The sequence below is a fragment of the Gymnoscopelus microlampas genome (genome assembly GCF_963454915.1).
Source record: "Gymnoscopelus microlampas genome assembly, chromosome: 1".
In the NCBI taxonomy this organism is placed as follows: Eukaryota; Metazoa; Chordata; class Actinopteri; order Myctophiformes; family Myctophidae; genus Gymnoscopelus; species Gymnoscopelus microlampas.
In genome coordinates this window covers 27,358,058-27,373,080 of record NC_139962.1, presented here as the reverse complement: position 1 = coordinate 27,373,080, position 15,023 = coordinate 27,358,058, and the positions used below count along the sequence as shown (strand labels likewise).

General features: G+C 44.3%; 1 protein-coding gene across 11 annotated transcripts in view; it reads left to right on the top strand.

Moving 5' to 3' along the window:
* Window positions 1-15,023, top strand: part of sox6 (SRY-box transcription factor 6) — a 175,420-nt gene that overhangs the window by 152,680 nt on the left and 7,717 nt on the right. For all 11 annotated transcript variants that reach the window (XM_084063620.1, XM_084063621.1, XM_084063624.1 and 8 more), the window contains 3 exons: window positions 3,300-3,402; window positions 12,659-12,832; window positions 14,746-14,962. In XM_084063620.1, coding sequence (XP_083919746.1) covers window positions 3,300-3,402; window positions 12,659-12,832; window positions 14,746-14,962 — 494 coding nt within the window. The remainder of the gene's footprint in view (window positions 1-3,299; window positions 3,403-12,658; window positions 12,833-14,745; window positions 14,963-15,023) is intronic.

Here is a 15,023-nt window from a genome sequence, read left to right as displayed (position 1 = left end):
CATGCTGAAGTCATTTGAGGGAGGAACCGCTCGCTTGCCAGCGGTCGTGGTCAGAATGGGAGGGAAACGACGTGTACCATTACATCTTTTGTATTCTCTCTCTCTCTCTCTCTCTCTCTCTCTCTCTCTCTCTCTCTCTCTCTCTCTCTCTCTCTCTCTCGCCTTTGCTTTATTCTTTTGTAGCCCTTGCTTGTTTTTGGATTTAATTATTCTTACACCTTGCCTTCACCATTCTCAATCTCTGCTTTTTCTCAGTCTTGTGTGTTGAAAGCCTCATGCTACCGTGCTGTACTATCAATTATGAATAATGAATACCCTTCATAGCAACTATACTGTACATAAGTGATCTCCCCCAATCTCTCTCTCTCTCTCTCTCTCTCTCTCTCTCTCTCTCTCTCTCTCTCTCTCTCTCTCTCTCTCTCTCTCTCTCTCTCTCTCTCTCTCTCTCTCTCATCTGGAAGGATGGCCAGCATCCCTAGATACTACTTCATGTCCTTTGCTGCTCTTCTGTGTCAGAGTGATCAGTAAAAATTTAATGACACTATAAAATAATAAAAGTGCCATTAATTTATCACAGCACTTGATGCGTGGGCAGTAAAGAAGCATTAGTTCACTGAATATTTTTGTGGCTTTAAACAAAAAAGCCTGATGTTGTGCACATAATTTATGGCCATAATTTTAACTGTAATGCTAATTTCCAGGTATAAATTACCAAACTTATAACCAATAAGTATATTAAACACAGTATATAAAATGTAATGAAAATGTGTGCCAGCATATTGCATGGACAGCTCAGTGTTCATTAGCATACTGTAGGTAACACAACCCTCCATGATACCCAATTATGTAAAATGCTAGTTTATGTTTATGATAACCATTTGTAAATCACCCTTGTAAGCAAATGTGTAGCATTGTAAACCTTTCAAATCATTCATATCCTTATGTCTAATGGCGTGGAGGTACTTAATAGAAAGCTCTAACAAGGGCCTAATTCAGGCTTCCAACTAGCCAGGGTGTTGATGTGATCTAATCAGATGACTTTGTGCGGTGGAGAAAGAAGTTCAAGCGCTGAGCTTGGTATTAATGAAATGCATTGATGGATGGCCCCTGTTCTCCCTCCTCTCAGCCCAACATGATTCTTAATGATCATGAGTTTATAAAAGGACTTGATTGATCAGGAGGGACCAGCAGAGCACAGGGGAGGGAAGAGATGGCTAATTTATTAGACTTCCCCCCCGAATGCTGTGTCTTCCTGGTGGACTGTCCAAGTTGCATCCCAAGCACCACCATCGCCCGTCTGGCTAATCGCACATCAGTCACGTTGTCATCGGGCTGCTAGCTTCTTTCATTAAGTGCAATAATGTGGCTTGGTGATGAATACAGCCCTGTGTGTGTGTGTGTGTGTGTGTGTGTGTGTGTGTGTGTGTGTGTGTGTGTGTGTGTGTGTGTGTGTGTGTGTGCGCGCGAGTGTGTGCGTGTGTGTGTGGGTGTGGGTGTGTGCGCGTGTGCATGTTTGCGTGCGTGCGTGTGTGTATGCCTGCATATTGCTTCACATAGAGCGTGGCACAGAGTAAGGCACGGCACTTCATCTTCTCTTTACAAAGCATCCTCTGGCTCAGCGGGGACCACCACATATGTCATAATTAGAAAACACTTAAGTAAGCAAAGGGCCGTCAGATAGACAGCCTCTAATCACAGGCCATAAGCAGGTAGTGGTTAATTGTATATCAGAATCACTCAGCTGGCCATAAATAATGACTGCCCCTTCAAGTGTGATGTTAAATTACAGCACTCTCTCTGTCTCTCACGCAGACCGTCTCCTCTTTTGAGAAATAGTTCTTGAATAAATAAAAGCATGTAGGAAAAATTTAAATACTGTGGAAGGCCTCAAATGGACTCGGGCTGTCTTAATCCTTCATCTTGTCATCCCTTTGAGAAAGAATTGTAAGAATGAAGAATATTTGAGACAGATGTGTTTATATATTTACTTTATATTTATATTTTGCAAAACATGCACCAAAGAAAAGAAAGAAAAACCTAACCCTGCAACCAAGTGCATGAATTCAAATACAACCTAAGCTGTAGGCCCTTACCTTTTAGGTTGGTTTACTTAATGTACCTTCCTCTATTAGGAGGAAGAAAAGGAAAGATAAACATACATGAACTCCCATGTGGGGGGGAAACGGAAAACAAAACATTGAAAGCACCACACACACACAAAAAATCCAAAAACAAAACAGAGGCGCTGAAAGATTAATGTGTTTGTCGGTGTCAGTGTCTGTGTGTGTGGCAGGGGAGCTGTTAGCATTGTGTTGGGACCCCACCTGAGTCTCTGCTGCTCAGACTGTGTGTGATGAAGAGTTGTAGGGCTGGGGGGCAGACAGTGCACGCTCGCTCACCCTGGGAGTGAAACAAACGCCCTCTCCTGAATGGCAGCAAACACGCCTGCTTTGCTTTTAGTGTCATCCAGGCAAAACCTGGAGTGGGGATTATTTGTATCATGCAGAGTCAAAGTGTCCATCCCTTTCTTGAGTCTTTAGAGAGGAAGACAGTCCTGTGCTAATGCCCTGTGTATTCACTGAGGAACTAGGTCACTCAACAATGGAGCCAGTGGCACTCGGCACTCTCCGCCTGCATAATACATTAAGTGTAATGTGCAACAACTATTCAAAGACCCCCCGAAAGCTGTTATTTTATTCTGTAAATGCACATGGACATGACATTTAATATTGTCACCGAGCGGCGGATGACAGGGCTCCATTGTGTGTCGAGTACAACATGATGCCAAGTTTAATCTGAGCATAAAGTGATGTGACAAAAGGGACAACACGGTGTGTTCTGCAAAGCATGAACTCTGAATAAATGATGGGTGCTGAGCTCTGGGCGCCGCGGACGCGCAGGGAGGATGCAGGGAGAAGATTACAGAGGGAAAAATCTGAGCGCTGCAAAGAGAGGGCCGTGGCCCCATTGTGTGCTCGGGATCACAAAAGTATTCCCTCTGTAAATCTATTTACAGAACCCCAAGGTCCGCACCGTGTCTCTCCACCTTCTGTCATCCATTATAGCGGCTCCTTGAATAGAGAGATGAGAAAAGGAAAAAGCTACATCTAGCTCGATTCAAAGGAGCAGCTCTTCAAAAGAACCTCCATTCACCAAAGACACGTTTTCTTGAAAATAAAAAATGAAAAATGTGTCCTAATGGGGTCATATTTTACCACTTCGTTACAGTGGAAGAGGTAATGTACAGCACTTCATTGCTTTGTTCGTTCATGTATTTAAATGCTTCTGTTCCTCCACAGGAGAGGGCACATTTCGAGAGCCTTCATCACCTCAGCAAGCTAGGCGAAGATGGAAAGATTGGTCACAGAGTTATCGACCTTACCAGGCCAGAAGATCTCGACGGTATGAAAATAGCTACCTCTCTCTCTGTACATTTCACCCTTTTTTTCCTTCTTTCTTTTTACAATGTCCTCCTTCTTAATTAATATAGCCTATTTTTCACAAAGGTCTATTGATTCAGTGCTACAGTGTACAGTACACAGTTAAATCCCCAGTGTTAATTCATCCAGTATGTACCCAAATGGTCCCGATAAGGGTCCATTTGGTTACATTTTGTACATTCTCAGAGCTAAGTTAACACTCAGGATTTTACTCGGTATGTTACACTGCATGTTAATTTATAAAACTAAAGCAAAAAAGAAAACCCATGCTGGATCCTCAGCGCTTTGCTATTTCTGTACATTTTAGCACAATGGAGTGAGAGGGATGTGAGGGCTAGCAGAGCCTGCTGCCCTGCATGGCTCAGCTGCATATGGTCGGGAGGTGTGTGTGTGTGTGTGTGTGTGTGTGTGTGTGTGTGTGTGTGTGTGTGTGTGTGTGTGTGTGTGTGTGTGTGTGTGTGTGTGTGTGTGTGTGTGTGTGTGTGTGTGTGTGTGTGTGTGTGTGTGTGTGTGAGCGCGCATGTGCGTGCACGCTTGCATGCGTGTGAGTGTTAAAGGGTGGCTGAAAGCTGTTGGCTCCCAGGTTTTCACAGGTAGGTGAGGGGAGGACAAGGCTGCCTGAGGACAAAGCTGGCTTTTCTCCAAGCTTGGCTGCTGTTGCCGCCGAGCTTGTTTGAGGTCCTGGGCACAGGGGTGCAAATTCAGGTAGCACCCGTGTGACAAAGCGTCATCTCCCTTTGTGGCCTTGGCTCCTGCACTCCAGCAAGAAGTACCTTGGTCCACCAATGTTTGTCTGACATAAATATTTGTGGCAGTTTCCATGGTACTTCAGAGCTGGAGCAAAGGGGAGAATGGACCCGACTCACCTTTTGATGGGTGAAAGTCTCTGAAAGCACACGGATAGATATTTCTCAGGACAATGCAAGCCTTCACTCGCTTTGAGATTGCAACGCATTAGAACCATTTCCCACCATTTCTTTTAAGCCTGAAATATTTCTGCATAAATAGATCACACAGATTTTATAGAAAAAATTGGTTCACCTCCCATAAAAAAAAGACTGTTTGTTTACTAACTCCAAAGCAGATGCTTAAATTATTTATCATGTCTGCTTTCACATCACACCCAAACTGGAGGATGAGAATTAGAGGTGCACTTAGTGGTTGCAAAGAGATGGTTCCCATGTGATCCACAGCGGCGAAGCCTGTCCCAGCCCTCTGAGCCCCCCCAGGGCAGAAATGCCGGTTCCCCAGCCTCCCCAGTGGGAACCTTCCTTCTGTGGCTACTGTGGAGTCAGGACAGAAGCAAGGCGCACACCATCTCAGTTGTTTCTTTTTATGTCCCACGCGGGCCGAGGGAAAGGCTAGCGCCAGACGCCTCATGTCAGTGTTCCCAGTAGGCTATGGATTAGGAGCAGGCAGAGGTTAGCTGAGAGGAGAGGCATGGGCCACCGAGGTCCTCTTCCCAGGGGTGGGTGGGGGTGGACATGGCTGGGAGCCAGGGCGCTGCACATAACTCAAAAGCACAGTCTCCATTTCATCTCCTGCGCCACAAATATATCTGTCTGTTTCAACTTCACCAACAGGAAAACACGGTTGGGTGAAAGATGTGAGACAGAGTTTTATGATGATGTGCCCACATAAAGAAGTCTGTTTTTATAGACTGAGTGTGTTTACATGTCTGAGGACATGTTGACTTTTGAGATCCTTGTTTTGAGGCCGTTCTCATCCTTGAACCAATTGGTGATTGTTGACTAAACAACAGTAGGCAGGCTTGCAATACCTTCATTATGTAGAAAGTCCCTCATAGACATTACGGTACTATTGTCTTGCATCTGTAGCTGCGCTGTAACCAATATTAACTTATGTTTTCTGGACATCAGATAAAATGACATGGTGGTCAGCTGTTAGCTTTGCTAGCTACATATAACCTCCAGTAGTTAATATGGTGTTAAAAAATAATTACTGACTGGTGGGAGAAAATATTGCGTGGGCTTCTCTCTGCCCATTGTTAGCTAATGTTAAATTAAACTGGTTGATGATGAATATAACATAACCAACCAACAGCAGACCGGACGTACGGAAGGGTTTGGGCTTGTTTCCTACCACAGTTGTTCTCAAAGTGGGGTCTAGGGACCACCAGGGGTCCTTGATGGGGTTCCAGGGGGTCCCCAGCTAAATTAGTTGATATAGCATCAAAATCAGTTTAACCACTTTAACCCTATATACATCAGCTATTTGAAAATAGCGTTGTGAGCTTCTAGATCTTCTATTTTCAAATACTCTTGAAATAAAATAAAAAATGTGAATATTTTTGAAAAAATAAAATGTTTAAACATAAATATCTAACAAAACAAATCTTGTATGGGTCTCCCTAGCTGGCACGAAATAGTTTTCAGATGGGCTAAATACAATATTAATTTGGGGGTCCTCATGAAAAAGTTTGAGATCCACTGTCCTACAGCAACATTTGGATGAAATCCCTTGGTGCTTCCTGAAGAGGAAAATTACTGGGTGTACCTCCCAAACCCCTAGATGGGGTGTGAAAGCCCCTTGGTGTTTAGCAGCCTCTCTACAGAACAGAGCAGTAGCATTGAGCAGGCCCCAGTGTACAGCAGACCTCTGTCATCACTGCCGTTTCGCAGAAAGCTTTAGGTTGCTTAAACTAATATTTGCAAAGCATGCAGCAACCAAATTAACAGCTGCCAAAGTACTAACGAGGGCTATTGGAAAATAGCGGCGGAGGAATGGAAATTAGATAGAGTTTCCTTCCTTCATTTTGCGAAGCCACGAGCCACACACACGAGCCCACCACAAATTCATTAGGTCTTTTTAAGCGCAGATGAAAAACATTAACAAATACCACAAAGGCCTCAGCCCCTCAGCCCCTTTGTTCATTCACATATGGCAGTGTGGAGCGGGTCTGGTGCTGGGGTCGTATGTTTGTCTAAACCGCCCCCATCATGGAGGGTCTTGGGAGAACAAAGGGGGCGTTGAGAGAGATGCATAGAGGCAGGAGTTAAAGCCTAAACGCACACTGTAACACTATGAACCAAACAGCGAGAAAGCAAGCAGTTTTGGCCAGAAGTCGCTCTAATAAAATCCGCATGGAATGGAGTGGAAAAGAACAGTAGTCGTGTATTGTCGTCGTGCGGAGCGATGATGTTGTGCTTATTTACAAGGGTAGCTCAGAGCTGTTATGGAGTTGATTATGAGTTGATTGTTTGGAGGAGGTTTGTGTTGTTGTTTTTCTTCCTTGCTCAGGCCCTGGGAATTAAGGCCTGGCTTTTATTGCCTGGGATTTTATTTTTATTTTTTCCCAGAAGAAGAGAGTCTCCCTGTGTGTGAGGCAGAGATTACGTGCTTTGAGGCATGATGAATATCAACTCGTAAAAACAATAGCCGAGTAGATCAACATGATCAATAATACGCATATTTCCGCTTTGAAGTTTCCAAATTACATCTCATTTTGTCCCGACTGTGTACATGCTGTGTGTGCGTGCATGCATGTGTTTCTGTGTGTGTGCATGTATGTGTGTGTGTGTGTGTGTGTGTGTGTGTGTGTGTGTGTGTGTGTGTGTGTGTGTGTGTGTGTGTGTGTGTGTGTGTACCTCTCTTGTGTGTAATGCTATGGCGTGAAGTGGAATGTATCATGCCCCCTTTAAGGCTCATGGCATGCGAGAGGGGATGGTACAGACAAAAGTTAGAAAGCAGCTAGCATGTTGAAACATGTCAGTCGTTCGTTCCCATGCTTCCACACACGCACGCACGCACGCATACACACACACACACACACACACACACACACACACACACACACACACACACACACACACACACACACACACACACACACACACACACACACACACACACACAGAATCCAATGCGTGTGTGAAAGGGGGAGAAAAAAAGGGATTGACATGTTAAAGTAGGGCTTAAATCACTTGTAATTTGTAATGGTTTAATTAGCAGACAGTGAGCCAGGGCTTGAGGAATGGTGTTTGTGAGCACCGCTGCGTTGTTTCTGTCCATACACATTAATCGGGGCTGATCCCGCTCTGAGGGAGAGGCCCTATTGTCAGCACTAAATACCTTCAGTCAGAGGTGTTAGATCTGATCCCAACGGGGAAGGCTTGGCAGGTTTGCGTGATTGTTGCCTGCTCCCAGAGGCTCGTCCTCCAGAGCGGATTCCTGGGTGACAGTATGTGTCTGCCCGCAGAACAAAGACCGGTAAGCGGGAGAGAAGGGAGAGGGCAGAGGTGGGCTGGGGGGATGGGGGGGCCGGAGATATATATATATAACGTATCTTCTGGCTCCACCCGGTACACGATCGAGTCTGAGCCTGCAGCACACAGGTGCGATAGATAGGCTGCCGGGCCTCACTGCACTCTCCTTTTACAAAGTAAAATCCTCAGTGTTCATTAACACTGAGAGTGTACAAATGAACCCATAAGGGTATACTTAATACAATCCATTGTTCACTTAATAATCTTATAGGTCCATTTTTACACTTTCAAAGGAAGACTGGATTCTTACTGTGCATTCACTGTCTTTTTTCCCTTTACAATTGTCTACCCTCTCTCTCTCTCTCTCTCTCTCTCTCTGTCTCTCTCACTGTAATTCACGCCGCTCATCTGCGGTGGTTTCAGGAGAGACAAATTAAAAGGGGATTCTCATATCGCTCTGTCACACTGAGCTGCAGGCCTCATGAATCACAATAAATTCTATTAAGCAGTGTTCCCTCAGCCACCCCTCCACCCCACCGCCCTCCTCCTCAACAACCCAGGGGGCCTGCTCCTGTCACTGCTAAACATCTGTATTTATTTACACAATCACACACCTAACTAACTGATTCCTAAATGGCCTGCTCCCCCGACACGCACGCACGCACGCACGCACGCACGCACGCACGCACGCACGCACGCACGCACAGACACACACACGCACGCAAGCACGCACGCACGCACGCACACACGCACGCACGCACACACGCACAGACACACACACACACACACACACACACACACACACACACACACACACACACACACACACTAGCACAATAGCTAATTTTCATTTGTAAAATGTCAGAGTGGTGTCATGGTTTTTATGAAAAGACAAGAAGTCAAAAAACAATATCACAGCAAATAGAATGTACAGGATATTGTTAGCTAGTATGTCTACCTCTGATTATAACAATACAGGGTCTACTAAAAGTGTGGCTTCCCTGTGGATCTCTGACATCATATTGATGACGTTAGTCTTGCCCAAATATGAAAGGAAAATATTCACATCCTATATTAAAATTGGCTAATAGGAGAACCGCGGACCACAACATCACGCTCATGTAACTATGACTCAGCTATAACCATATAAGGACTTCCCAATGCAGCTACTCCCAAATATGGAGTGTGTTGTCTACCTCAATGTGTCGTCAGGCGCAAACAAATCAGTGACTCATTATCAGTCAGCTCGATATGGGCACAAAAGGGGGCATGCCAATATATGGGCATGGGATAAGGACAGACATATACAGAGATCTCCATATATGGGCATATCGGTCGGATCGGTGGTGCAACGTAGGTGTGAAGGCCGCGTAGCTCTAGTAAAATAAATATTCACAATATGTGAAAAATATCCATGGATTTTGGCCCACTGGTGACGTGTAAGAAAGTGTACGCTGATCAGTCAGTGGTTTGCTAGATTAACTGTGGAAAGACAGACAAACAGAGAGACAGACACACACACACGCACACACACACACACACACACACACACACACACACACACACACACACGCACACGCACGTACGCAGACAACACAGACACAGGCACACGCACCCACACACAGACCATTTTCTTCAAGACAGCTCACTCCCTAGGAGCCGCCGTCACTAGAGATTACAAAGGCCCAAATCAGACTCTCATCTGAGGTTTCCTTCTTGAGTAGCAGCCCTGTGCAATCAATACAACGACACATACTGTACATCTACTGTTAATAATCTTGATAATAATACTTGAGAATGATAAACTATAATTAAAATGACAACCATCACAAAGGACTTTAAAATAAAACTAAAATACAAAAATCTATAAGTATACAGTACATGTTTAATAAGAAAGAGGATTCAAGATGGATAAAATGAGCATTGATTAAACAGCCTTCCTATGCAAGTGTGTTAGATAGGCATTTAACGGATGACGTGGGCTTGGCTGCCGTGACAGGCAGAGTTGATGTAATACCGCCGCCGTTGCTTTTCCGCTGGCCTGCTGGAGCATATAACAACAAGGAGAAGATACTTCTCCACCTGCCATCATGTAAAGCAAGATCCATGTCTCTCTTGGCTTCCTCTCTAATGAACTAAGTCAAGTGGGTGGTTTCCTGGCTAACTGTGACTGTAGCAGTAGCTGATAGCAGCCAGTTGTTTTGTGTCCCCCCCTCCCTCCCCGCTCCATCATAAGAAGCTCACCTCTGCCTGTATGCATGCATGCCAGTATATAAATTGCTGAATCAGTGTCAGTGATAGAGTAATGGCACGGGAGGCATCGTAAATTAGAGCGAGCGATCCCGGGGTGCAGACACTGGCTGTCGTGTCTGAGTGAGCGCTGCGCTCCTGGGCTAATGAATACCTTCATCTGGCCCCGGCAGTCAGCAGATTGCCCCGCGTTGATGGATATTGTCAGCCCTCTGCCACACCACATTTCATTGCACAATAAACATGGTTGTCAAAACCAAACAAAGTGAAATCAATTTATCCTGTACAGTGAGTGCATGCTAAATGAAATTAACGTACTGTAGGGATCGGCGGCGCGAAGGCAGTGTATTATTTTTGAATTCGCGGTAGGTTACTGTAAGGCCGGGGAGCCAGTGGCCTTGCTTTGCCTCTCACAGACAACATTTTGACTTTTAGAACGCATTCATGAAAGGAAGACATCTGAAAATGTTAATGTTTGTAATCTGTGTACTGTGTGTGTTTGTTATTTTGTGTGTGTGTTTGCCTCTCTGCGTGTATGCATGCATGTGTTTGCATACTGCATAATGTCAGCTTCCCAGGGCATAGGGGTTTGTAGATTAGGCTCTCTCCCCAGGTATCTGAAGGAGGATGATCATATGATGATGATGACGATGATGTTGTAGGAAGACCAAAAGGGGGGTGGGGGGGCTGGAAATGAGTGCAGGCTGAGCATCAGATGCCTGGCATGACACTGTCTAAACCTCCATTGAGCTAAATGACAAGATCTGAAGCCCCCGGTCCCTGCCTGATGTAGCGTGACCATGTGAAGAGGCAAATTGCACTGGCCTTTCTGATAAAGGCTTGACTTTCTGGATCATAAATGTGTCGCTATAACTGTTGAACACGAGCTGGTGCAAATGGATTTGGAGGGCCCTATACTGGTCGGAAGGGGTTTTTCTTATGGACAACTGGACACCAGCCAGATTCTGTCTGAGCTCCAGCCAAACCCTAGACAAATCCCAGGCATTAGGTCTGATCAGAGCAACATCCACCAGACCTCTGCCTTGTTTGTTAATCTGGACATGGCTGTCCTGTAAGGGTGCAACAATGTTTTTCCTGACAAACTTTTTCATGAATAGCGAAAATATCAGATCTAAAAGCTGACAACGCATGCAGCACGTTGCACCTTGTACATCGCTATCTTTGCAATTTTTGTGCGACACCACTGACTAAGTGTAAAACAGGGCTTAAGTGATTAATTCGAATTCGAAAAACATACTTTTCTATTATTTGATTAATCAAAAAATGATCGATGGAATAATTGCTCAGAAAATAGTTACAGGCCTACTGTACAGTACAGAGTACATGCATATTAAATTGTGTGTTTAGATGCACGTGTGTGTGCCACCATGGGTGCTATTACTGTAACGTACTTTTCAAGTCAAGAAGACAATCTTATTCTTAGAGTTGTCATTTGTGTAGTGGCCTATTCGCTGCATAGGGTAGAGTGAGTGTTTTATGTGATTAGTGAATTATTCTCACTGCATCACAGTTCTCCATTACTCATTAAGAGTGTGATTCTGTTTATCAGCTGAAATGATAATAGAAATCAAACCCCAGGTAACGTGTGCCAAGACTGCTTGTGGAAAGGCCTAATGAGAAGGCTTCACATGTGGATGATGAAATATGCATGAGTCATCCCAAGCTTTCTTTTCCAGATTTGAGATCATTAAAGATGTATCGTAGCATATGGAAAGCTTTTTTTCTCCTTCTATTTTTCAAGCCTTGTTTATCAACATGTTTTTGTTTGTTTAAATATTCATATTGCTTTTATTTAATTCTTTCACATCTTACATATAAAAGGGAGCAAATATGCATGCAAACAGAAATCATTATCAGCCTGATGTACAGTTTAATACAGAGAGAAGCTCTCTTATGCTGATTGTGAATGGCCTGATTGAGAAACAGCACTTTGCACAGTCGGCACACTCTCATCTCAACTATTTGCCTAGTGTGTGTGTGTGTGTGTGTGTGTGTGTGTGTGTGTGTGTGTGTGTGTGTGTGTGTGTGTGTGTGTGTGTGTGTGTGTGTGTGTGTGTGTGTGTGTGTGTGTGTGTGTGTGTGTGTGTGTGTGTGTGTGTGTGTGTGTGTGTGTGTGTGTAAGGACATGGCGTGTGTGCCTGAACTGATTTGTGCATACAGTGTGTTCAAATGTTCTGTGGTTGAATGTTTTAATACTGCAGGATTTTGGCAGAGATCGCTCTCCCTTCCGTAATTTTCTGTTTCTTTTAAAGAGTCCTATGTTTTTTATTTATGTTGGCGCTTTTGCATGTTTTATAGAAACTTTATAAATGTAAGCTTGAAATGCATGAGGCATGAGTATAGAGGTGTGAACACTTGCAGAGACAGAGAAAAATATTTGACCGGAGTTTAAGTTCAAGGTTCTCTTTCCCCTTAAATGTTTTTTGAGAGGTTGGCTCTACCTTGCACTTTTCGTGCAGGTAAAACGTGGCCTTTGTTCCAGTAAAGGGAAAATGTGGACCCTAGCAGGGTCTATGGTCCATCACTGAACTCCGGCTAGGCCCAGTCAGGTGATAGCAGTGATGACAGTAGACAGGATAGAGAACTTACTGAGACGCGTGACTTTTGATTAATGGCTTTCTTTGCTGGTTCTATTGCTTGTTCCTGCGCTGGTATTTCCAGGGAGCAAAGAAGTCAATGGCTCTGCAGATAAACCACAACCATATTATTGTTGTCCAACAGGAGGCGCCAGCACTACTGAGGCGCGGGTCTACAGAGAAGCCCGAGGAAGGAACAACAATGAGCCTCACATCAAAAGGCCCATGAACGCGTTCATGGTGTGGGCCAAAGATGAGAGGCGCAAGATACTTCAGGCCTTCCCTGACATGCACAACTCCAACATCAGCAAAATCTTGGGTAAGTCTTTTGTGCTCTTCATTCAAACATATTGTACAGTATGTCCACCTTGTCTAATGTGTTAACTCTCTGAGTGCCAAAAACGAGTTATCCCGAGTTTTAAATAGTATAGTAATAGCAGTATTTATTTTGTAACATTATCCAGAGGGGTTTAAATCCTTCGCGGTGCATCCGGGTGCTCCAATAAACCCAATAGGCTCTGTGCATAACCGTAGTCCCAATTTTCAGAAGTTGGCACACCTGTTTCCTGTTCCAGTTAATTTCCCCTTTGCTTTGTTTGATTAGCTTAGCAGCAGTTTTGAACTGGAAACATACGTGAAAATGTTATGTGTGTTTCCGGTTCAAACCTGCTGTTGAGCCTAAATTATGGAAAAATGAACTGGAATAGGAAAGGTATGCCACCTTCTGAAAACTGGGATTACAGTTATGCAAAGAGTTGTGTTTGAAGGTGGGAAGTTGGGCAGGTAGGGTGTCACTGCTTCAGCGACTCCTACAGGTTGGTTGGGGTGCCTGTTCAGCGGGGTACGGAACCGAGAGGAATAGCGTGTTCTTCCACACGCGTTAGGTCCTTTCTGTGAAACTTCTCTCTGTGAGGGAAAAAGAAGCGCCTTGCAACGTCACGTGTATCAGAGACACAAGCTTGTCTACACCCTCCATAACTAACCAGTAGGGGTCAGCTGTGATAAGGGACTTCAGAAAAAGGGGGAACTGGGAATTGGCATAATGACTACTGTAAATGGGAGATAAAGAGAAAAGGAAAAAATATGAGCAAAAATGCCAAACATTATTTTATATTTTTATTACAGGATCGTGCAGGGAGACAGCCCTATACATACTATATAAATACCCTATAATAAACAGCAGCCAACAAAAGCTCCAAAATGACCAGAAATATGTTACATAAAGACAAAGCTTCTTTTAGATGTCAGTCTTGCTGCTCAGATGTCAGAGTCTTTGTTGTACCAGTAAAGGAAATTACGTGCTCTGTACCTACAGCATAGTTTCCCAAGAGCCCCATAACTGTATCATTTGGATATCCAACATATTCCATCTCTGCTGCCAATTTCTTCTCTGCTGGACACAGGAGCTGAACTGTTTGGCTGCTGACAATAGTAATAAATGCACCGTTTTTAAAACTCTGTTCTAAAAGCAAGACGAAACAGAACTACATTCACGGTGAACTGTGGAGAAGGAATCGTCTGCCCTGGTTGTGAACACTCCTCTGTTCACAACTAGAGAACCCGTGGGAACAGTACCAGAGATCTTCCTCTGACTGATTCCCTTAAGACCCCAAAATGTCCGCTAATGGCTGATAGCTTTCACTGGATCCTTACTAAGTTTAATGTTGCCTGTTTAGATGTGTGTGTTTTTTTTTACTGCCTCTCTGTTAGTGGTAGCCTTTTTAGTACCTGTGCATATGCGAAAAAATGTGCACGACTGTGGGTGGGGGAGTATGGGGTTAGCAGGGTGAGACCATCGGCGTGTTATCTGATTGGCCACTGTGGATCAATCCACATCAGATGGATTTACAGCACGTCACTGGTGTAAGTGTTTGTCATGAAAAATGACAGCGGGTAAATGGGTCTTGTCCCCTCAGCATTGAGAGTCCATAGATCACCACTATTAAAAGTGGCGTCACCCACGCAGTAGGAAACACCAGGGAGCTCGCTGTATTTATTACAGCCTGTTGTTGTTTGTGCTAGTATTCGAATCAGCACGTGCTGGACCCCCTTAGGTAATGTGAATACAATACAAGCAGCTACCAGGGACTTTGACATGAATTATAATGTATGCATTTTGGAATAAGGAATAAACTTCATTCCTTCTCTCAGCGTTATTTCTGAAAGATGTGCTTCAATGTCTGCGTGTTAAAATTGCTCAACTGCATGTATTGTTAACTGTGTCATGTATAGGGTCTCGCTGGAAGTCCATGTCTAACCAGGAGAAGCAGCCTTTCTATGAGGAGCAGGCCCGTCTCAGTAAGATCCATCTAGAGAAGTACCCCAACTACAAGTACAAGCCACGGCCCAAGCGGACCTGCATCATTGACGGGAAGAAACTTCGTATCGGCGAGTACAAACAGATGATGCGCTCACGACGGCAAGAGATGAGGCAGTTCTTCACTGTGGGGTAGATGCACACACAACTTTAGTCATTGTAATGAATAATTTTCACCAAACATATACTGTAG